Source organism: Aotus nancymaae, unplaced genomic scaffold (genome assembly GCF_030222135.1).
Source record: "Aotus nancymaae isolate 86718 unplaced genomic scaffold, 86718_ANA_hifiasm-v0.15.2.pri h1tg000077l, whole genome shotgun sequence".
NCBI classification, from domain to species: Eukaryota; Metazoa; Chordata; class Mammalia; order Primates; family Aotidae; genus Aotus; species Aotus nancymaae.
The window spans coordinates 17,264,357-17,288,702 of NW_026988492.1; the positions used below are offsets into that span (position 1 = coordinate 17,264,357).

The window sequence follows — 24,346 nt, forward strand, 5'->3', positions numbered from 1 at the left end:
TCCTTGTGATTATACTGGCTCTACCTGTATAATTCAGGATAATCTCGTGTCAAGATTCTTATCTTACTCACATCTGCAAAGTCCTGATTCCCATGTATGGTAACATTTTCACAAGTTTCAGGGATTAGGATGTGGATGTCTTTGGGGATTATTATTTTGCCTATCACACCTTAAGAAATGTGCACAAATGTAAAACTAATAAATACAAAGTAATCTTTAGGGTTTTAAATGCATACCACCAAATATTCGTTGAAATATTGGTTGTTAATTGATGCTCACATCTGCAATGATGATTTTTAAATCACACCTTCTCCTTTCTAGCATTTGATATTCTCATTTTTAAAAAGTCTTTGCACTTTTGATCACAATAATGGCAAACATTTATTATATGCCAGACACTAATCGAGTGTATTATAGTTATTAATTCATTTAATCCTCAGAACACCCTATGGCATAGGTACTTTATTATCCTCTTAATAGGTGAAGATACCGAGGCTTAAAGACACAAAGAAACTTGCCTAAATCACACAATTGGAAATAACCAAGCTAGGATTTAAATGCAGAATTCTAGCAGAGAAAAAGCAGGAGAAAGAAATACACAGACAGATAGATATCCATATTCTAAATCTCATCAGGATGTATGAATACACACACACACAAAATGAAAAATTCCATAAGGGTGTCCCTAAACAGCCTTGAAAAAAATAAAATAATAATGCCTAATATTGAATACCATGTGACTTAACAGAAGAAGATTTGTAGAGAATGATTACTTAGGAGGAGGCTTGGAATGGAGAAATGACTGAGGCAGTTGAAGTGCATAGGTCTTATGACAAACTTATACTTTCTGGCCTAGTGCAAAATTGTAAAACTTAACCTCTTCTTTTAGAGGTATCTGTAGCAGAAATTATACTGCTAGTGTTTTGCAGGATAGGATTTGAAATTTTATTCTGTCAATAATGATGAAAGGTATAAGCTTTCAAGGAGGGTTAACTATAAAGCAAAGAAGGCTCAGAATGGCAAGACAAATTCAGACAGGATTTTCTTAGGCTAATTTTAGGGATCTTTATGAGTTAATTATTATACACATTATAGTATATGTTATAAAATATTATTAAAATATATTTTTACAAGTCTTTTAAACATTCACAGTTAGCTAGATATAAAATACTAATGTTTATATCACTTCTCATTTTTTATTGACTCCTCCATAAATATATCAGAAAGATCACCTTATAAATTATGAGAAAGCATCAGTAAAGAGCACTGTGAACATTTTATAGTGAGAAACCATTCATGAGTGGTCATTCACTCAAAACAAATTTATGTAAAACAAAATCAAAGTGTTTGTTGTTCACACCTGTAATTGACTGGATCACATGTGTTTGTATCATTTCTTCACTTTTTAAGTAGTTTATATATCCTTTGACTTCTGTAAGTTTGTAAATAGGTTACTTTCAGCACCACATTTTTTGGTCGTATGCTAGCTACTTGCTGATCTTTAAAAGTCTTCCATCAAGTAGTTTAATTTTTATTTTTGTCCTTTGATTGTTGTTGAGTTGGTGGATAAAATAAGGCACTCAGTTATAATTGTTGTAATTATAATGAGTTATAATTGTTTACTGGTGTGTATCTGCCTGTAAACGGTCACAGTGCAATTGGCATGCTTTGAGAGTAGAGCCAAACCTTTCTTGTCTGTCCTTGTTACTTAGTTTCCTTTTGTTGTTTTTCAGGGTCAAAACCAAGAGCAGTATTGAATTCTTTTGTTCCAAGATAAAAATCATTGTTTCGTTTCTTTGCTTTTTGCCAATTTTAAAAATAGTACATTCTCGCCTGGCACAGTGGCTCACGCCTGTAATCCCAGCACTTTAGGAGGCCAACGCGGGTGGATCATGAGGCCAGGAGTTTGAGACCATCCTGGCCAATGTGGTGAAACCCATCACTACTAAAAATACAAAAATTAGTGGAGTGTGGTGGCACGTGCCTGTAGTCCCAGCTACTCGGGAGACTGAGGCAGAAGAATCTCTTGAACTCGGGAGACAGAGGTTGCAGTGATCTGAGATTGTGCCACTGTACTCCAGCCTGGCCAACAGAGCAAGGCTCTGTCTCAAAAAAGTACATTCTCATTGTAAAAAAAAAAAAAAAAAAAATCAAAGTTTCCAAAAGAGTTTTGGAAAAAGTAAGAATTACCTCCAAATCTCACCACCAGGACACCTCTGTTGGTATTTGCTGTTTTTTTTCTATCTTACACACATACACATACACTTTACAAAACTCGGATTTTTACTCAACAAGATATTCTGTGATTGCTGTATGTAGTAAACAATATGGATATTGCTTTGAGACAGTAAATATAGATGTTACCTTTTTCAACATATATATTTTCATACATATATGTAGTCTTACACTTGTATCTTTACATATTTGTCTACATTTTTTCTTAGCAAACATTTTCAGGTGTAGTATAACTAGGTCTAATAATTAGAAGAATTATTATCAATTTATACTACAAACAAAATGAGGGAGTGCAGATTTTCTTAACTCTTTGCTGGCATTAGACAATGTTCATTTATTCAATCTTTGCCAATCTGACAGGTAAAACTGATTAATGTGAATTTCTGTCATTGTTGGTGAGGCTCAACATCTTTTATATGTATATTGATCATTTAAAATCTGGTATTTTTGAATTCCTTATAATGAAATTTCCGTTTTAACTGTTTTAGTACTTGAACTTTATAAGAATTGATGTTGCTGGGCAACTGAAAATATTCTGTGCTCCTTAAAAGACACGGGAGCTACAGTTTATAAGTGTCTCTCTCTATATTGTATTTAGTATCCATATGTAGAAATAGGTAATTGGGTATTACAACAAGGGAGTCTTTACTCCCCAAATTGAAGTCTCTTGACCTTCATTCTTCAATTTAGGACAGTTGTGTAGTGCTTTATCAAGAAGAGTACTTCTATTTTGTAGATGCATGGTTAACTAGTTACTTATTTAGGGGACTTTTGCATTCACATTGCTCTGTTTGCCAGTTTGGAATTTGAAATGCTTTTCCTCATAGGAACAAATGGCATATTAGTGTGTGTTCACTTGAATGCCACTTAGAACTGTTATTTGCAAGTGACAGAAACTTAACTCAGACTGGTTTCCTAAAAGTTGTAAATACTGACTCCTTTAATTGACCAAGTCCAAATGTAGGGCCAGTTAGGGGTAGAGCTTGAAGCAGGGGCTCAAATCATGTCACAGAAACCAGTTTTTTCTCCATATATCTCAGCTTTGTTTGTTCTAGGTTGGATGCATTTTTATATATGTTCTCCCCTTATTGAATCAAAATGGCTGTAGTAGCCTCTCAACTTATACCTTTCCAAGGTTAAACCTGGTAAGAAAGATGAAGCAACTCTTGCTATTAATAGTTGCACAAGTAAAAGCCAGGGGTCTCCCCGATTGTGCCTAATTGGCTTGTTTTGAGTTGCATGCCCATCCTGAAACCACTCTGGCTAGTCTGAAACCAATCAGGCACTTGACCCCAGGCTTCTAGAAGCTAGGGGAGGGGGATTTGAGGCCATCTGAACCATTTCAACAGAGCAGGAGTGAGGTAAGATTCCTCCAAGAAAATCTGGGACTATTGCCAGAAAAAGAGGGGCCAGATGCTGGCAAAAGAGAAAACAAATGTCCACTCATTTTATATTCTCAGTAGAGTGCTCAGTACATGATAGGTAATCTCACAGATATTTACTTACTGCCTGACAATAGCACCATTGGGACTATAGTTAAGATATTTGTAAGATAAATGGAATTTCGCAGGTTATCCTGGGAATTTCATTGTAGGTGTTTCCGAGATAAAAAATTTGACCTAAATGTCAAACAATTACTCAAAAATGAGCATTGAGATAGTCATATAAGTTCAGGCTTATTAAATAGTTTTTAAGCTAGCAGTATTCTCAGTAACAGGACAACAAAGAGGGTAATCAATAATAATCAGGAGTTGATTTTAGGAATTACAATTCACTTATTCTTTTCTATGTATTCAGTCAATAGACATTTATTGAGGGCCTATTCTGTGGCAATTACTGCAATGCCTGGCTGCCGAGGTACCCAGATGAATGAGTTGTGGTGTTAGCACTGAGATGATCGACTAGTTTAGTGAGAGGGCCACGGTCCTGGGAAAAATGCAATGGTAGAGTGAGCTGCAGAGTGTGATGAGAGCACATAGATCATCCTTATGGTCCATCATGGCAAACAGATCTCCAGTCATTACATCTGCTTTCCAAACTTCCAGTGGAAAGGCCAGAAAGCATAAGGAACTACCACTCTCTTCCTTTTTAGAACACTCATGAGTCTGAACTTTGTCCATGACTGCATCTAGCTGTAGAGGGGATGGCAGATACCCTTTTAGTAGGGTACATTGCCACAGTGAATAAATTTGTTGTTTGGTTATTGAAGAAGAGGAAGAAACAACTGTTGGGATATGCACATAATTTTTGCAGAGATAGTATAACTCGAAATCATATTTTTGAGTCATTAGTAAAACTTATATTAGTAAAATTTTATTAGTAAAATTTAATTTGATGTAAAATTTATTTCAAAGAGACTGAGCACTCAACTAAGGAGAAATTGTGCAGTTCCTTGAGTTCTATAATAGGAAAAAGATGATGTTTGCTATCCACCTTTCATACTGTTTCATAAGTATTAGTTTGCTTCGTGTTGAGTTGAGCATATTGCTAGGTAGTTTGAAATGGGAAGAGGGACAAGGGAATTGAAGATTGATTGTCATGAAAAAAAGCATGGCAGTATTTCACCTACGGTCCAGCTTTGTCTGGGAAATGATACTAGTTTCTTTCCTAATAGATAATTGTAAATAGAAGGAAAAAATTAAGCATTAATGCAGTGTTATTTCATTTTGATTCCCACAAATCAGGTTTTCTCTGCACTGAATATGGAAAGAGAAATTGTTTTTTGAAGCGGAATTTCGCTCTTTCGCCCAGGCTGGAGTGAAGTGGTATGATCTTGGCTCACTGCAACTGCTGTGCCACGGTTCAAGTGATTCTCCTGCCTCAGCCTCCTGAGTAGCTGGGATTACAGGTGCCCGCCACCACACCTGGCCGATATTTGTATTTTTAGTAGAGATGGGGTTTCACCATGTTGGCCAGGCTGGTCTTGGAACTCCTGACCTCAAGTCATCCGCCCACTTCGGCCTCCCAAAGTGCTGGGATTACAGGTATGAGCCACCATGTAAAATGCAAGAACTTTTAAAAAGAGCCCAACAATATACTTTACTAATAGTGATAACACATTTGTCAACAGTTTTAAGTTCAGATCCTTATAGGTCTGAATGTTATTTTGTACTTTTATTCCTAAGCTATCACTTTGAATGAAAGGACATTGGATGTGTTCAGCTCATCTTTCATTTTACAACTAGATGTCAGTGTTAACATACCTGATTAAATGTCTCAGGTGTGGTTATAATGAGTAATTCAATAGTTGCTCATCTATATGAGATATAGATTAGAAAATAAATAATAATAAAGGAACAGAATTTTTAAAAACTTCTTTCCTTATTTCAGAGTGGACTGGTTATGCTTTAATTTTCTTTCTCAAAGTCCTCCTCAAAACTCCAGACTGCATTATATTATCCAACATAACATCTTTACATTTACATTTTTTACATTTGCATTTACATTTTGTAAATATTGATTCTCCCCCCCCCACATTAATAACTATACAAGAACAGTTAAATTTTTTTATTTATTTGGTTAGGAAAGTCAAGAAGAGTATGAACTTGTAAACCTTTTCACTACTACCAGCAAAAAGTTCTTCCCTACAGCTTTTCCAGAAAGAATCATCAGAAAAAGAAAGGAAGGTATTGCTCTTCAAGTGTGTGTGTGTGTGTGTGTGTGTGTGTGTGTGTGTGTTTACTGTCTACTTTGATATGGAGCATATTGAGAGCAAGAATTATGTATGTATTCTCAGTGACATTTCTTACATCTCACCTAGAAGACTCTCTTGAAATAACTAAATCTACCTTTTAAATTTAGTCCTCATATAAATGGAAGTGTGATGTCCTTATGCATTCCTTACAGAGCCAGTCTAACAACCTTTTAAAATAATTTGCATTGTGTTTCTCAGCTAAGCATGGTGGCTCATGCCTGTAATCCCAGCACTTTAGGAGGCCAAGGTAGGCAGATCACTTGAGGTCAGGAGTTCAAGACCAGCCTGGCCAATGTGGTGAAACCCTTTCTCTACTAAAAATACAGAAATTAGCTGTATGTGGTGGCAAAAGTTTCAGTTACTCAGGAGACTGAGGCAGGATAATTGAATTGCTTGAACCTGGAAGGCAGAGGTTGCAGTGAGCCAAGATCATGCCACCACACTCCAGTCTGGGCAACAGAGTGAGATGCTATCTCAAAAATTGTGTTTCTCTAAGTAGGATATCTCAGTTTTTTAGAAAAAAAAAATCAGGCTTCCTTTTAATAAATATGAAATCCTGAAGAGTAACTGAAATATCATGAATAAAGTCTAGGCAAAGTAGTATGTCAAAGTACTGAAAACACATCCTCTTCCTCTATTTAACCCAAAAGATACTGATGAATCCATTTCTCAAATTCTCTCTCCTTTTTGAGAATCACTGCTTATAGATCACTCAAGCGATGGAGCTCACATAGGCAAAATTCTATAGAATTATATTCACTTTGACATTTTTAGTTACACATTTTCAAAATCTACGTATGTAACTTAAAAGTAAAGAATTTTGGAGATTATATATTTAAACTGTATGCTAAGAAATATCAAGACAACTTGTGTTTGGAGTTCAAGTGAAGATTTTGACAGAATTGACATGTTTGCTTTTTTAAACTTACCTATAAATTGATCTTGGTGTGGTGGCTCATGCCTGCAATCCCAGCACTTTGGGAGGCCGAGGCAGATGGATCACAAGGTCAGGAGATCGACACTATCCTGACCAACGTGGTGAAACCCTCTTTCTACTAAAATACAAAAAATTAGCCAGGTGTGGTGGTATGCATCTGTAGTCCCAGCTATGCAGGAGGCTGAGGCAGGAGAATCGCTTGAACCTGGGAGGGGGAGATTGCAGTGAGCCGAGATTGTGCCACTGCACTCCAGCCTGGCGATAGAGTGGGACTTGGTCTCAAAAAACAACACCAACAACAAAAATAACAAAAACTTATCTGCGAGTTTAACCTTTTCCTTAGAAACAATAACCACCCCCCCATTCTATTTTTGAAAAGGCAAGTTGAATTAGTGTCAGTAACATCCATCTCTCTTAATGGAAATAACTTTTTAAGTTGTGCAGTAAGTAGGTCCTAATTTTATAACAGTCTAAAATTTGTTCTTCAATCCTTGCAAACAATGCATTTGCTTATTGGCTTTAAAAATCTATTCTTTCCTGAGAAAGAACTTTCAGTTCATCAGTTTTTGGATTACCACATTAAACACTCATTTGTCAGTTGATTTTGTCATTTTTTGTGACCTCCAGGCATATAACACAAGAACGTAAAATTAATTATTGATTATAGTACAGATTCAGCACATCACTGTAGATTTTCACTCAGGCTGAAGAAAAGATAAACGTCCTATTAACCAACCTCAGGCTATCCCAGTTTGCTTCATATATAGTGGAAATACAAGCAGGCTACATCTTGCTGATTACAATATATCTTATTTAACAAAACAATAAAATAGTACAATGAAGTGTATTTAATTCTCAGCTGTCTTACAATGATTAGTAATAGCTTAATTCTTGAGTTGAATTCTGATAGTTTTGTGGTTTTGCAAATTGATCCTTATATACTAATATTTTCTTTTGTTTAGAAGCCTTCTTGATTTATGTTTCAAGATCCAATGACTTTAACAGACATAATTTATAACCTTAAATTCGTTTTATACTAACGCCGGTAACTAGTTACTGCACTTACATGCAGAAGAGGCAGCTACCTATGGCATTACTAAGTAGACCAACAAGCTTGCAGCACACAGGGGATCTAACTTTTCAGCAAGATACCTGGGGGATAACTTGTCCTAGCTGAGTGTCTAGAGCCTCGCAGGCATTTGGTATAAATACTTGGGAGACATTTGTGCCTTTGTTTTCTCCCTGTCCTCATCTCTTACAGGCCTCAGTGGAAGGTTATGATTGTTTTCTGAGCGTGTGTGAGCCTTTCTCCTTGCCCTGTATCCTGTGGTCTGCTTTTGTTTCCGGGTGCCTGCTGCGTGAGTCCTAGCTCCTCACACCATTCTTTTTTTTTTTTTTTTTCTTCTTTTGATATTTGGACTAAGCTAAGAAGCTAACTATTAATCAGCAAATGGTATTAAAGAAATGGCTACTTGGAGCTACTATATAATATTGTAATGTTTTCTCTGATAATTTTCTTAAGTCTCAAATACTTTTATTTTTAAAACTTAACACTTTCTCCTGACTTGGGTCAGGGCATACACATAACTGCTTTTATATATGTTTGAAGAAAGAGGGTGGTTATTGTGAAATATACCTACAGCTACAATTGTGGAGTTCCAATTTTGACTAACATTAAAGAATATGCTAGATTTCTCTGAATCTGAAAACATTTTGCAAATGCTTTTCTTCAACAGCAAGACAAGATGACAGTGAAGGCATTCCTTTGTAATTATTTCCTTATTCTTTTTATATTCTCTCCTGGTCTGTCAACATTTAAAATGTTGGTCTATGAACTATTTACATTTGGATGCCAATTAATTGTTCATCTCATTTAAAAACTTATCTAAGCTTTAATTGGGTGAATTTTGTCAAATGTGAATTATATCTCAATAAAGCTGGTATTAAAAAAAGCTTACCTTAAAGCATTTTCAAAGGTACTGTGAAGCAGCTTTGTATTAATGTGAGAAAGTGCAGAACAAATGGTTATTTATTTATGTAAAGTTCCAAATCACATGGCTTTTAGAATACTTCACTTTTCAATTTTTGATTTGTTTTAACTTAAGACTTTCTATTTGACTTATATGTGTTTATCTTCATGAGGGAGGAAAGCAAATACAAGAGGTAAGCACTAAAATATTTAAATCTCATCTTTAGCATTGGAATGCTGTTTAGAGAGATGAACCAGAAGTCCATGTTCAAATATTTCACTTCATGCCTGGCTTCCCCAGGCCTGACCTTCCACTGGCAGTCTGAGATCAGGCTAATAAGTGAGGAAGTAAGGAAATGTATCACTAAATTCTGCTCTCTTGATTTCTTCTATAATGAACTTTTTAAGGACTTTTCTTTTCAAGATATTCCATTTATCATTACAGAAAGCTGTATACCTGCACAAGTGGTGGCTGCCATTGATGTCAACACTGTCGCTAATGAAGTGTACAGGTATAATTTTCCTCACACACAGTTACTTGCCAAGACAATTGAGGTGAGTAATTGTTATTGTTTTAATGAGTATGTAGCAAGGGAAATTGAAAAACACTGACAAATACTGGTTTCTGGTGGCTTAATTGGAAGGTAAGTTACATATAAATTTAAGAGTTCAAGAGAAGAGAATGAACATTTTATATCCTTTCAAAAGATAGCATCCTTTATAAAAAAAAGTCCAGCTTTGGAGAGGGAGATCAATGTTTTGGTATCTCAGAAATAATTAAAATGCAAGGATAAGTTTGACTTTTTTTTTTTTTTTTTTTTAAGATGGAGTTTCACTCTTGTTACCCAGGCTGGAGTGCAATGGCGCGATCTCGGCTCACTGCAACCTCCGCCTCCTGGGTTCAGGCAATTCTCCTGCCTCAGCCTCCTGAGTAGCTGGGATTACAGGCACGCGCCACCATGCCCAGCTAATTTTTTGTATTAGTAGAGACGGGGTTTCACCATGTTGACCAGAATGGTCTCGATCTCTTGACCTCGTGATCCACCCGCCTCGGCCTCCCAAAGTGCTGGGATTACAGGCGTGAGCCACCGCGCCCGGCCAAGTTTGAGTTCTAAATGCTTGGTTCTGTAGTATTAAACTTCAAAAAAGTACTTATTTTTATTAAATACTTGTGCAATATATATAGCATGCAGTATGAACAAGGGAGAAAATCATTGGCTATTACTGAATGCTTCATATTTTAGCAAACCTGTCAAGGTTAACCTTTTTCTCATGTGATGACTTCAGCACAAGTATTGAAACACTAATGTATGTTGAGTTATTTTAAAAATAATGTGAAATAGGCCAGGTGCCGTAGCTCATGCCTGTAATCCCAGCACTTTGGAAGGCCCAGGCGGGTGGATTACAAGGCCAGGAGTTCAAGACCAGCCTGGCTAATATGGTAAAACCCCGTCTCTACTAAAAATACAAAAAAATTAGCTGGGTGTGGTGACACATGCCTGTAATTCTAGCTACTAGGGAGGCTGAGGCAGGAGAATTGCTTGAACCTGCGAGGCAGAGGTTCCAGTGAGCCAAGATTGTGCCACTGCACTCTACCCTGGGTGACAGAGCGAGACTCCATCTCAAAAAAAAAAAGTGAAATTGTGTTTTTCTTCTAATTTGCCATGAAAAATTTTACAAACAAATTTCTCATGAAGTCATAATTTACATGCAATAAGCATGTCATTTATCGTACGTAATTTTAAGCGGGCAGTTTGAGTTTTGACTCAGTCGTCAACCATGTAACCCTCACAATTAAGACATAGAACATTTCCATCATGCTAAATTGTTCTTAGTGCCCCATTTCTGTCAGTCTCCAACCCCAACCCAGGTAACAATGGATCTACTTTCTTTTCATTATAGATTAAATTTTCTCTTTCTAGTATATCGCAAAATCATAGAGTGTAATTCTTTTGAGTGGTACTGCTTTTGTTTAATGTTGATGTTTTTGGAATTCATCATGTTTTGTTGTATATCAGTAGTTTGCTCTTTTTTATTGTTGAGTAATATTTTGTACAATAGAATATCATATACTACAATATGTGTATCTATTCACATTATTATAGACATTTAAGTCATTTCTAGTTTTTTACTATTAAAAGTAAAGTTGCAGTGAACATTAGTGTGTATCTTTGTTTTCATTTCTTGTGGATAATACCTAAATTTATTAAACTTATGAGAAAATACCAGATTTTCCAAGTTTTTGAAGTGTTTTTACCATTTTACATTCTCACTATTAATGTTTAACTGAGAAATTTCACATCCTTGCCAGCATTTGATATTGCTGTTCTTTTCAATTTTAGCCATTTTAGTGAGCATATAGTGGTATTGTGGTTTTTAATTTGCTTTTCTCTGATGACTAATAAGATTTAGTATCTTTTAGTGTGCTTATTGGCCATTTATATGTCTTCTCTGTCAATACATTTCTTCCCCAATTTTTGTTATTTGGGTATTTGTATTACTATTATTTAACTGTAAGAGCGGCTTATATTTTCTGGATTTCAGTTGTCAGAAATATGGAACAAATGTCTTCTCCAATTCTCTAGCTTATCTTTTTATTTCCTTAAATATGTCTGTCAAAACATAGATGTTATCTTTTTTTTTTCTTGTAGATGACATTTTTTGTGTGTCCTAAGGAATCTCTGCTTACTCAGTTTTTCTCCTGTTTTCTGAAATTTTAGTTTTAGTTTTAGTTTTTACATTTAGGTCTTTGAACATTTAAGGTTACTTTTTGTGTAGATTGTGAGATATGGGTCAAGATTTATTTGTTTTCTTACAAGAAGACATAAAGTTGTCCCAGAACCATTTACTGAAAAGAATGTCCTTTTCCTAATAAATTCCTTTGATGCCTTTATTTTAAAAAATCATGTATGTATGGTTCACTAATGTCTTCTTTAAGACAATTAGTTATAATATTTACTCAATGTAAACTGAAATGTCTTTTTAAATATCTACATGTCCATATCTATCTTTGTTTTATTTTCTTATTAGATTCTCTAGGGTTTACAGTATGCATCTATTACTTGTGGAAGCCCACCTTCAAATAACATTATACCACTTTGTGTTTAAGTTTTAACAGTATACTTCCAATTTCCGCTACTGGTCTATTTTGTTATTTTGTCTTGCATTTTACTGCTACAAATGTTATAGACACCAACATACATTGTTACTATTTTTAGATTAAGTAGTCAAATACCTATTAAAGAACTTTTAAAAAGCACAAAAAGTCTTTTACATTTATCTATATATCTATAGTTTTCAGCACTTTTTATTCTTGTTTTTTAGATCAAAGTTTGCATGTCATATAATTTTTCTTCTTGAAAAACCTTCTTTAGTGTCTCTTGTCATGTATATGTGGAAAGGGAAAATTACCTTGGTGCTTTTGATTTAAAAAGTATTTTATGTTGTCATCATTGTGAAATATAATTTTTACTGATTTTTTTTCTTTTTTGGAGAGACAGGGTCTCACTATGTTACCCAAGCTGGTCTCAAACTCTTGGGCTTAACTGATTCTCCCATCTCAGCTTCTCAAAGTGCTGGGATTACAGGTATGAGCCACTGTGTCTGGGCTACTGAATCTTTGATTACATTCATTTTGAAAGATATTTTTTAAAAATCTGTTTTTTTTCTTTTAATATTTTCCAGTATTATCTAGATTGCTTAATTTCTGACTTAAAGTCTGTGATAATTTCTATTTTCATTCCTCTTAATATATTGTGTCTTTTGCTATCTACATTTAAGATTTTATCTTTATCACGTTTTCAAAAGTTTTATTTCTATGTGCTTTTTATGCTTTTCTTTATTTATACTGCTTAGACCTTGTGGTGCTTTTCTTATTTATAATTTTCATCATATTTGGGGGTTTTGACCATCATTGCTTTAAAAATAATCTCTCTCTCCAGTTACATATTGTAGAGTAAATAATAGTTGCTGAAGACAGTGATCCATGATAAATATCATTAATGCTTCTGAAGAAGAGAATGATTCCAGTGGAACAAAAACTGTTAAGAAAAATAGATAAAAATTTTCCTAAAATGAAAGATACAATGTAACATCCATGAGTCTTTCTGGAACGGATGACTCCACCACTTAATCTAGCTAAGTAAGAGATGAATCAAAGTAGAAAACCCAGGAATGAAGCTGCGGTGTTAGGAGAAAAACTGTGGTTAGAAAATAGGTGAAAATGTTGTAAAGCTTTGCAGTGTAGAAATAATAATGTAATTGGAGTGGGAAGAGGAAGTGAGACACACACAAAATATGTCTTTGGAGATAAATGAAACTATCAATTTTTTAAGGACATTAATCAGTGTTATTGTCAGGGGATCAGCAGAGGTGGGAAAGAGAGAGCTCAGCCCTCAGAGAGTCAACGTTAACAAAGGCTTGTTAAGGCAACAAGCCAAAAACAAAAGAGTTAGCCTTTACTCACTTACTGTGGTGTTACTGGCAAGAATCTAAGAGCAGAGACCATGCCACTCTCCTGGTTCCATTTACCCATGGATCAGTGTAGTTGTGAGGGCCCTCTCACTGTTGAGGGAATCCCTGGCCTTAAGGGGAGGGCAAGCAGGGAGGGCTAGGAGTGGAAAAGTGCTGGGGACTGAGTCAGAGTGGCATACTCTTCAAGCATTGTCAGTGTCTTCAGAGTTTCCTACACCTCCCCACAAGGAGGCCTTGGCAGAGAAGTTCCGCTCAAGGTCTCAGATAAGGAGACCTCGGAATGAAGGCTCTGGGACTAGGAATGCAGATGTTCCGAGAGCATGACCGCTGGCCTTGGCGCCTGAGACCTTGACTGCAGCTCCTCTCAGACTGTGGTGCACCAGCTGTATACCGAGTCTGTTTGGGGAGGGGAGCCCCATTGAGGCCTCCTGTGGAAAGCCTTTGTAACTGCCTGTGGTCAGGTGTGAAAAATCACACACAGGTTTCTAATCAAAAGCAGGACTCCACAGTTTATCAAGATAACTAGTAATAAAGTTAAAATCTGCAAGTTATCTAGGTAGCAATGGGAAATTTCTAGTCGCTAGTATATAACTATACATACACTCCATGTGAGCAGAAACCTCATCTGGTTTGTTCCTTGTTATATTTCCAGACCTAGCACAATGCCCGGCATATAATAGATACTGTGAAATATTTCTGAATTCATTTATGAACAGTTTAATGAACAACATATTGTGCCCCCAGAATGGACAAAGAAACACCAGGCAAATGCTAATAAAGAATAACAGGGGTGTGAAAATTGATATTAGATAAGATGGATTTCAAGGCAAAAAATGTTTAAGTCATAGAAAATTGTTTTATGATGATAATTGGCACAATTCTCAAGAAAGGCCTAATTGTCTTGAGTACACGTGCATAAAATAACATCAGAGTTCACAGGGCAATAAATGATAGGAAATACCCACTCAAGTTTCTGTTAAATACCTAATATATGCTTCAAAGTAAGAAAACCATTGTCTTATGACTATAAACTCAGTAATCTAAGTAATATATGAACACTAGATCTGAAGCACATTCGAAGAATAATACAGTGTGATCAAAATGGATTTTGTTTCAGTAATGCAAAAGTAGTTTAGTATTAGGAATTCTGTTAATATTATTCAACATGTTAATAATCAGAAGAGCAAAGAGCTATATGCCAGAAAACATTTGGCAAAGTTCAGTGTCTTTTTCTGATTATTTTTAATCTCTCAGCAAAATTAGAAAAAGTGAATATTACCTCGATATATATATATATATGTCACTTAACTAGCTTTGTATATGTTACTGACTTTTGGAGGTATATTGATATGGGGTTATATGGGAGACTGTGTGTGTGTATGTTTATATCTGTATTTAAGCGCACACACATACATATAGATATGTCTAAACCCAGTAACATGCCAAATGGTAAAACTTTAAAAGTATTATTAAAATAATAAAAAGACAAGGATGTCCCCATTAGCACTGTTACTTAATATTCTTGTGGATCTGTTAGCTAATGTACTTACACAGAGAAATATATAAATAGAAATAAAGATTTAAAAAAGTGATTGAATATGCCTGGAAAACACAAACATGTTAAGCAAAAATAGTAGATGAGTAACAATTAGTGCTTTAATAAGGAGGCTGGCTACAAAAATATGCTAACCAATAGCATACTATATACAAACGAAAACCTACTAGAAAACATAATAGGAGAAAGTTCCTATTTTTGGTAAGAAGATGAAAGTTATAAATACCTAGAAATACACTTAAAAAGAAATCTGTGTAACTCACGTGGGAGTTAAAAGAGACTTAAAAAATGATGAAAGCATACAAGACCAATTACAATGTGGTCTTGGATAGGATGGCTGAATATTGTAAAAATATTAGTTCTCTTTCACTATAACTTCAATAAAGTTGTTTTTGTCTAATCTGCCAAGTTCTTCCTAAAGTTCAAATGAAAATTAAATCTAAGAATAGCCAGAATACTTTCTGAGGAAAGAAGAAATAAGGCAGGCAGAAGGATAAATATACCTGTCAATCAACATGGGATGAACAGTGTTAGCACACTGACTTGATCTAATATTGTCTGAAAGCAGAAGTGTTTTCCTTAACTTGTATAGCCATATAATGTAAAACGTAAATTTCCATTGGCTTTAAAATATTTAGTCATTAAAGATAACCTGCACATTTCCATGACTACTTTCTTTAATTCAAATACATTTTTCATTGCCCTAGAATGCCAGGTTAAAGAAGTGGTGCTTGGTTCAATTTAGTGATGAATTTTTGCCTAACTGCTTTATCATTAGGCTATTAAAAAATCACTAATTTCAAGAATCTGTTAAAGCTGTAATTTTTTTAATGGCTAGCTATGTTAAAGACATTGACTCTGTTTACTTCCTTTCAATTCTAGACATAGGATGTCCCTGGATTAATTGCTATGAGAGATTGTTGTTTTATTTTTACTTTAGTTTTAAGAATTTAGCTGTTACCATTCCCTGTCCAGTAGCTTATCATAATGGCCCTGTATGTACAGGCTGTTGAACTTGAATGTGATGTGCTGTCTAATACCCTACTGCTTGTGTTCTGGCAGACTGCTAAGTGTAGGATTTTCAGATTGCTTTCTTTAGCACTGGGGAGTCTAGAAGTGCTATAGTAAATTTTCAATATCTAAGTTTGATTTCATTTTAACAGATACATCTTTATTTAAAATTCTATGATCAAAAACTGATAGACATGTACATTCAAACTTTTAATACAATGGAGACAACTGACATGTTCTCACATTAACTCCCTCTTTACAGAATTCAGAGTAAAGCTTTTCCTGCTTTATTCATGTGCTTGAACTTCTTAGAAGTGAGCTATAATTAGGAAGGTTTTGATTCTGGGCTGATTTCTTTAACTTTCTATCTAAAGATGTGCACTAAGAGTGCTTAATGTGAGTTGGCAAACCCCTGACCTGTGTGTGTCTGTGTTTGTCTTCTGAGATATAGAAAGGGAGCAACATAGCACTGTTTTCAACTACTTAGCCCATTAGGGATTCTTTTGATTTATCTTGTCAACAATCTTTTGAAGTTCATTGCACACAACTGCAAAACAAAATAATTGTGGCTATCTGAGAATGAGGCCCTTTTTCATTTGTCAGTATATTAACAGACATATATGAAAAGGATGGTGACTGGTCTGCATATCACATTTGCTAAATAAAAAACGTTATTGATGGGTAGATATTTAAAAATTTCCTAGACCTTATCCCATGAAAATTATCAATTATAAAATAAGGTTTTCATGTTTTGCTCTAGAAAACAGCAGTATTACACTTGAGGCATGATACAGGCCAGATGCGCTTAGGATCCAGGAAACTACCATTCCAGCTCTGCTTGGGCTGGTGCTGGGACCTGGGGGGAATTCCCGTAATTTCTTACAGCTTCAGTTTATTGCCCCCTTCCTTCACAGGATTACTTTGAGAAGTTAGTTAACCAAAGTTGATTTGACAAGCATTGTATTATAAACTGTTTCACTATCTGATATATTTAGTTATTCTTAGTGTTTCCTTCTTCCCCATTCTATCCATATTTTTATGTTCTTTTTCCCCTCAAATGTTCATTCCTCAGGGCATTACACTCCAAGAGTTTGACAGATTATCTTTTGATATGATTTTAATGAGCCCTCCGTGCCAGCCATTCACGAGGTATGTATCATAAATATTTCAGTGTTGTATCATCCATTTTCACGCTACTGATAAAGACATACCCAAGACTGGGCAATTTACAAAAGAAAGAGGTTTACTAGACTTATAGTTCCAGTGGCTAGGGAAGCCTCACAATCATGGGGAAAGGTAAGGAGGAACAAGTCAAGGGCCGCAGGTAAAGAGAGAGAGGTTGTGCAGGGAAACTGCCCTTCATAGAACCATCAGATCTCATGAGACTTACTCACTATCACAAGAACAGCACAGCAGAGACTTGCCCCCATGATACAGTTACCTCCTACCAGGTCTGTGGGAATTCAAAATGAGATTTGAATGGGGAAACAGCCAAACCACATCAAGTGTTGAGAAAGAGTGCTTTTGAAGGACTCATTAAATCAAATCATGGTTTCAAGCATGCACACTTTGAACTTTATCAGCTGCAGTTTCATCGTTTAGAAATTTTTTCGTAAATCCTTTTATCTACTTATATTTATTTATTTTTGTTTTAAAATTATCATTATTATTATTATTGGGACAGGGTTTTGCTGTCAGCCAGGCTGCAGTGCAGTGGCATGTTCACAAGTACCTGCAGCCTCAATCTCCCAGGTTCCAGCAATCCTCCTGCCTCAGCCTCCTGAGTAGCTGGGACTAAAGGTGCACACTGCCACACCCAGCTAATTTTTAAATTTTTTGTAGAGATAGGGGTCTCACTATGTTGCCATGGCTGGCCTAAAAGTCCTAGGCTCAAGCTGTCCTCCCACCTCGACCTTCAATGTGCTGGGATTACAGGTATAACCACCATTTCCAGCCTCCATTCATATTTATAATTAAGCATTAATCATAAAGGAAATAGTGATTGCTCCAGATGAGCAAATTAATTTGGTCAAAAGTGTATATGCAAGACTGTAGGATACCTCTTTTATACTTATCTAAGACATAATGTTTATTTCCAGCCCAAATTACCTTAATTCATTTAAACTAATGAGCATTCAGGAATATCTTTCTAATACTGATTAAGCAAAGTGAATTTCCACAATACATGTTCAAGTCCTAAATTATTTAATTGTACAATTTAAAAGCTAATTAAGCATGCATTTTTGAACTTTACATTTCTTAAAATTAATATTTACATTGAATAATTCTGACTTTTTATAGCCACATTATAATCTCTTCATTTAAAAAATTAGATATATGTGTGTGTGTGTGTATATATATATATATATTTGGCTATATGTTTTGGGAAATTATATCTTCAACAAAATCTTGACTAATTCATCTTCATTTAGATATTTTTAATAGTATTTTGAATTATTTTAAATGATAATAGCAGTAGTACTCCTCTAAGTGTCTTACATGGAGTATATCATTTAATTTAACAAGCTTATAGGGTAGGCATTGCTTTTATAATTATTTTACAGATAAGAAACTGAGGCATAGAAAGGTTAACTTTCTCAAGGATATATAATTAAAGAATGTTAGAGCCAAGATTTGTCAATCATTTTATATATTCCATGATTTTAAGTAGAATATTATGTGTAATAAGCAGTCTAATTCAATGAATGAATATTGTAATGCTAATTTTTTTTCTAGTTTTGGATTTATGTAAACAATTATCTAGGAAATGAATACTCCAAGGATTCATTGTTCACCTACAAGCCAGGCATTATTTTTGATGTTGTAGTTCCTGTCCTTTTGGAGCTTATAGTCTAATGGGAATGGCTGACAAATAATTATCTTACAATGTGATTTAAGCTATTTAATAAAAGAATGCTGAAAATGCCACAAGAATACAGAGGACAAAAGGGCTTGCTGCATACCAAGAGAAGGGAATTCTTTCAGAGGTGATGTCTGAATTGTGTCTGAAAGTAGATTAGGAGTTTATCAGAACAGGCAGAGGCCATTCCATCTCAGGGTGGCTCTGGCATGTGCAACAGTGTGGCCTGTGGAGCCCAGTGAACAGGATAAACACAGCAGAATGCAGCCCCAGCGCTGTGAAGCTTCAGGTCATACTGCAGTGGGCCCCATTAGCTTTCCTACTCCCCTCTTTACCTTGTTTTAGCACAGCTCCAGCTGCTGATGGCAGGAGTAACTAGTTCTGTAGTCTTCATGTGAAAGTCTGACAGGAAAGGGACAGAATAAAAAGAACTGGAGATTTCTGAGAAGTCTGTTCATGTCCAGTCTAATCCTGTAGCTTAGCTTCTGGTCCACTGATGGTTTTGCTCCTGCCATCAGATATGAGGAAATTGATCAGTGATGCCAAGTAACTTATTTAAGACTCTGAAGATAAATAGCATGCTTTTGAACCCTGGTCCTCTGTTCCTGCTGCTCAGGCTCAATTCAAGTCTTCATTACTGCTTTATCTGGTCATGTTGTGGATATCACTTGTAGAATCTATTTTGCTAGCCTAAATACTGCCTGTTTACATGACTTGTTTTGACCCTAGTTAGTCTAACCAAGTTGCACCTCCTGCTTTTAGAATCTAGCCTTCAGCTTAAGTCTCTCCTGTTTATGTTGGACAAAATCGTGTTAGTTTTACTCACTATTTTGATTTGCTCAAATTGGCCACCAGTGCCAACAGCTCCAGGTTGCTACCCCATTCAGCAGCTCATTCATATGAACTCTGGTTATATCACCAAGGGGAGAGCAAAAAGTGTAGTCAGCCAGCACATGTGTATGTATATGTGTGTGTTTTCCTAAACAAAGTGATTTTAAGAGGGTAGTTGGTTTTATTCCACATTGACTTCTTGTTCTTTTTTGATTAATGTTAAGTCATTTGTCATGTTGTTTGTAAAGATAAATTTAAAGTGTACTTATATTTGATATGCAAGGGTTTTTTTTCTTTTCAACCTCTGCCTTCCAGGTTTAAGTGATTCTTGTGCCTCAGCCTCTTTAGCTGGGATTACAGGTGTGCCCCACCATGCCCGGCTAATTTTTGTATTTTTAGTAGAGATGGAGTTTCGCCATGTTGGTCAGGCTGGTCTGGAACTCCTGGGCTCAAGTGATCTGCCCACCTCAGCCTTCCGAAGTGCTGGGATTACAGGTGTGAGCCACCATGCCCAGCCTAAATTTTGTATTTTTAGTAGAGACAGGGTTTCACCACGTCAGCCAGGCTGGTCCCAAACTCCTGGCCTCAAGTGATCCACCTGCCTCACCTGCCAAAGTACTGGGATTACAGGTGTGAACCTCCATGCCTAAACACTTTTTTCTTTCTAAGTGAATAAATGTATTTTTTTCTTTATAATAACAAAGATGATTCTATTTTTTGTGAGGACCAACTTATTTTTATTCTGTTTTGACTTTAAAAAAAAGATTTAACATCTTTATATCAGATTCTTGATAAACTTTTTGTGTTTCTTTTACTCCTTTAGGATTGGCCGGCAGGGAGATATGACTGATTCAAGGACAAATAGCTTCTTATATATTCTAGATATTCTCCCAAGGTAAAAACTTAGGTTCCTGTATAAACTTACCTTTAATTTAAAACTCCAGGTCTGGAAGAATGTGGTGTTTGTCATTTTGTAGAGGAGAGCCATTTATACATGTTCCCTTGAGATACTGTGCATGTCATTTATCTTCTCCTACCATTACTAATAAAATAACTGCAAATGTTTCACAATTCCACGCTTGCCACCACAGTGAGTGACAGGGAATCATAGCCTAATATCTAGATTCTACTGCCTCTGCTCATAGTGTTGATACAGATGGCGCTGATGTTAGTGAATGCTGTTACGCATGTCCTGGAAATACGTCCTAACCCTTAAAGCCACCCTTCTATGTGAGTAGCAGCCCTTTCAGTTGTGCATCGCAGAGGCTCTGTGTGAATCCATGTTTTGAGATAAGCTTCGATGGAAATTAACATTTCAAATGTTAACTTTATCAAGTGTGCCATGTTTAAGGGAAAAATGATTAAAATATAAATTGTCTCCAGCCTTATAAAATTCCATTTTAAAAAGAGTTCAGAGAATTACTTAAATCATATTTCCTACAAGTAATGGTTTTCTTTACTTTTTCTTCTTAGTAATGAGATATTTAGAATTCCATTTTTTTTTTTTTTTTTTAGATTACAAAAATTACCAAAGTATATTCTTTTGGAAAATGTTAAAGGTTTTGAAGTATCTTCTACAAGGTAAAAAAATGTATTTGCCTTGCATACATCTTAGACTTCGTATGTCTTATAGTAGGAACTGTTGTGAAATAGAAATCTTAAAAACCAGTGCATACATTCTGACGTTTTACATGTTATATGTCTTATTCATCAGTATTTATTTTGACTAATAATGTATATTTCAAAGTTTTGTTCAACTGATTCTCTTCTATTTTGATATTTTTGAATTTGTCTAGAGTAAATGCTTAGTAAAAATGGCATTTCTCTTAGTCATTTATGTTGGTGCTTATTTCTGTAGAGGTAGAAATGTTTTCATTAAGGATTGGTTCTGTTGACAAGCATTTTCTGCCCTGCAGTTGGATGCAGTTAGAATCCCTGTGTCGGGGTTCTTTCAGATGGTAGCTCAACTGGAGAGAAAGCATCTCTCTGAGTCCTTGAATCAGCTGCTGTCTGTAACAGTGCTCCCATCTGACTTGCTACCTTGAAGATAGAGTTCTAGTTCCTCTGGCAGATATATCATCACTAGATTACCAATTCTAACTTTCATCAATTTGGATAGTTTATCTGTCAGCTTTATTTATTCGTAATAAAGAATCATCTATATCTTTTGATTAAATGTTATTTCTCAAGTATTGAACTTAGTAAAAAACATAGGGTGATTGCCTTTATAAACAAGTGAAGTTACAGTTTTCACTTAAAATGAGGTTTTGTGGGCCAGGAACAGTGGCTCATGCCTGTAATTCCAGCACTTTGAGAGGCCAAGGTGGGTGGATCACGAGGTCAGGAGGTCAAGACCAGCCTGGCCAAGATGGTGAAACCCTGTCTCTACAAAAACTACAAAAAATTAGCCAGGAGTGGTGGTGGGTGCCTGTAATTCCAGCTACTTGGGAGGCTGAGGCAGAGAATTGCTTGAACCCGGGAGGTGGAGATTGCAGTGAGCTGAGATCATGGAATTGCACTCCAGCCTGGGAAACAGAGTGAGACTCTGGGTCTCAAAAAAAAAAAAAATGAGGTTTTTGTGTACGTTATTTAAATAAGAACTGCCTTTCCAAGTAAAGGATGAAAGTCATTTCTTTTTTTTCTTTTCAGAGATCTCTTGCTACAAACAATAGAAAATTGTGGCTTTCAGTACCAAGAATTTCTATTATCTCCAAGCTCTGTAGGTACCACAGTTATAAATGCTTATATAAATTATAATTTAAAGCCTTTTTTTCTCAAATGAAATTTGATGCGATAAGCAGAGTGGCTTTATTTTGGATAATATTGTAGGTAAATTCTGAAAATAGATATGGGCCTTCCTTCCCAAAGAATTTAGTGCATGCATATAAATTCATTTATACATATTTTATGAAAAAAAAATCATATAGCTTGAAACTCAGACTATATTTTTCTTTCAGAGAGCAAAGGGATAGCATATTTTGAAAATATGTCGTTTGTTATTTCCAAACTAGGTGTTAATAATGTTAATAATTCATAATGTTTCAAAATAATACAAAATAGAAAACAAAATAAACAGGTAGTATCTTTGTAATTACTGCTTTGGGGATATAACATTAAGTTGCAAACATTGCTTCCATTTCATAGATAAGAAATTTAAGTAATTGATCATGATAAGACAAGTTATTTGACAGATTTAAATTTTGCAATTGTTGCTGTCAGCTTTTTGTTACTGCTCTTGTTAGTTTCTTATCATCTTTAGCCATATCATATTGTTCTTTGTCCAGAAATTAATAGAAAACCCATTACAAAAATTCGAGATACAAGCTGTGGAAATTGCAACATATTTGATCTCTTTTTTTTTTTTTTTTGAGACGGAGTCTTGCTCTGTCGCCAGGCGCTAGACTGGAGTTCAGTGGCTTGGTCTCTGCTCACTGCAACCTCCACCTCCCGAGTTCAGGCAATTCTCCTGCCTCAGCCTCCTGAGTAGCTGGGACTACAGTCGCACGCTACCATGCCCAGCTAATTTTTGTATATTTTTAGTAGAGACGGGGTTTCACCATGTTGGCCAGGATGGTCTCGATCTCTTGACCTCGTGATCCCCCTGCCTCGGCCTCCCAAAGTGTTGGGATTACAGGCATGAGCCACCTCGCCCGGCCTTCTTTAAATTTATTTTTTATCTATTGCCTTTTAGCTTGTAAACCATAGTGAATCATCCTTTTTTTGTTTTTTTAACAAAATAAGGTAATAAATAGCCAAGAATAGCTATATTTGAATTTTTAAATTATTACTATAGTATCAATAATGAATGTAAAAATATCTATACTACTTCTTACCTGGAAAATATAAAATAGAAGTGACTTTAGATTTATTTGTCAGCTTTAGTCTTTACTTCATTTAAATGAAAGTACAAAGTATCAGCTTAACAGGTTTAGAATTTGCTACAGTGGGGTCTTCTACACATCCATAGCAGATTTTGCTCTGGTAGAAGCTAGATGTAGACCCGTATGATTTTTTTTTTTTTTTTTTTTTTTTGACTTAGTACTAAAGTTAGTACAGATTTCTTTAATTTTCTAGAGTAACTAACTGCTTTGCTTTGCTTACAGCTTGGCATTCCAAATTCAAGGCTACGATATTTTCTTATTGCAAAGCTTCAGTCAGCGCCATTACCTTTCCAAGCCCCTGGTCAGGTATTATTATTGGAATTTTATTATGAGTATTATGGTTTATTTATTGTAAATATACATTAGTCTGTTAATTTATTTTCAAGAACTACTTTATGTAGGTGTCTATGTGTCCTATAGAATCGGAAGTATAGACCATGCCCTAGGTCCATCTCCAAGGCTATTTCTCTCTTGCCACTTTTATTGGTTTAAACAAAACAAAATGAAAAAACTCAATTTTTCTTTTCCTCATTAGAAAACAAATGAGTTAAAAAACTTACCATTAGTATTGTTATCTTCCTCCTTCCCCCATAATTTCCCTTCTGACTGTTTTGCATTTATCATTTTATCCTTCCCATAGAAGCCATTGGTTACTTTTGATAAAATTTAATATTTTATCTTTAAAGTGGCTTATGAGTATTTTAACACATTGGTTGCATTTTCTTTAAAGCCAGTGCTATTTAGTTTAATTGATTAAAATATAGTAACGATTAGCAAAAGCTAGAATAAAATAGTCAATTGATACAAATAGAATCTCTATGTGAGCAGTTTCACATGCTTAGGTCAGAAAATGGGAATGAATAACCGATTTTCAGCATTTCAGTGAAATTCTCCTTAACT

The 24,346-nt window shown here is 35.3% G+C and overlaps 1 protein-coding gene across 5 annotated transcripts in view; it reads left to right on the forward strand.

The window, feature by feature from the left end:
- TRDMT1 (tRNA aspartic acid methyltransferase 1) overlaps positions 1 to 24,346 on the forward strand; it is a 54,820-nt gene that overhangs the window by 15,039 nt on the left and 15,435 nt on the right. For 3 of the 5 annotated variants that reach the window (XM_012455955.3, XM_012455956.2, XM_064368399.1), the window contains exons 2-7: positions 9,281 to 9,390; positions 16,947 to 17,023; positions 20,389 to 20,460; positions 21,081 to 21,146; positions 22,215 to 22,284; positions 23,669 to 23,752. In XM_012455955.3, coding sequence (XP_012311378.1) covers positions 9,281 to 9,390; positions 16,947 to 17,023; positions 20,389 to 20,460; positions 21,081 to 21,146; positions 22,215 to 22,284; positions 23,669 to 23,752 — 479 coding nt within the window. Of the gene's footprint in view, positions 1 to 4,919; positions 5,220 to 9,280; positions 9,391 to 12,272; positions 12,423 to 16,946; positions 17,024 to 20,388; positions 20,461 to 21,080; positions 21,147 to 22,214; positions 22,285 to 23,668; positions 23,753 to 24,346 lie in introns of those variants that run through there. The other 2 variants (XM_064368397.1, XM_064368398.1) reach the window with 2 other exon arrangements.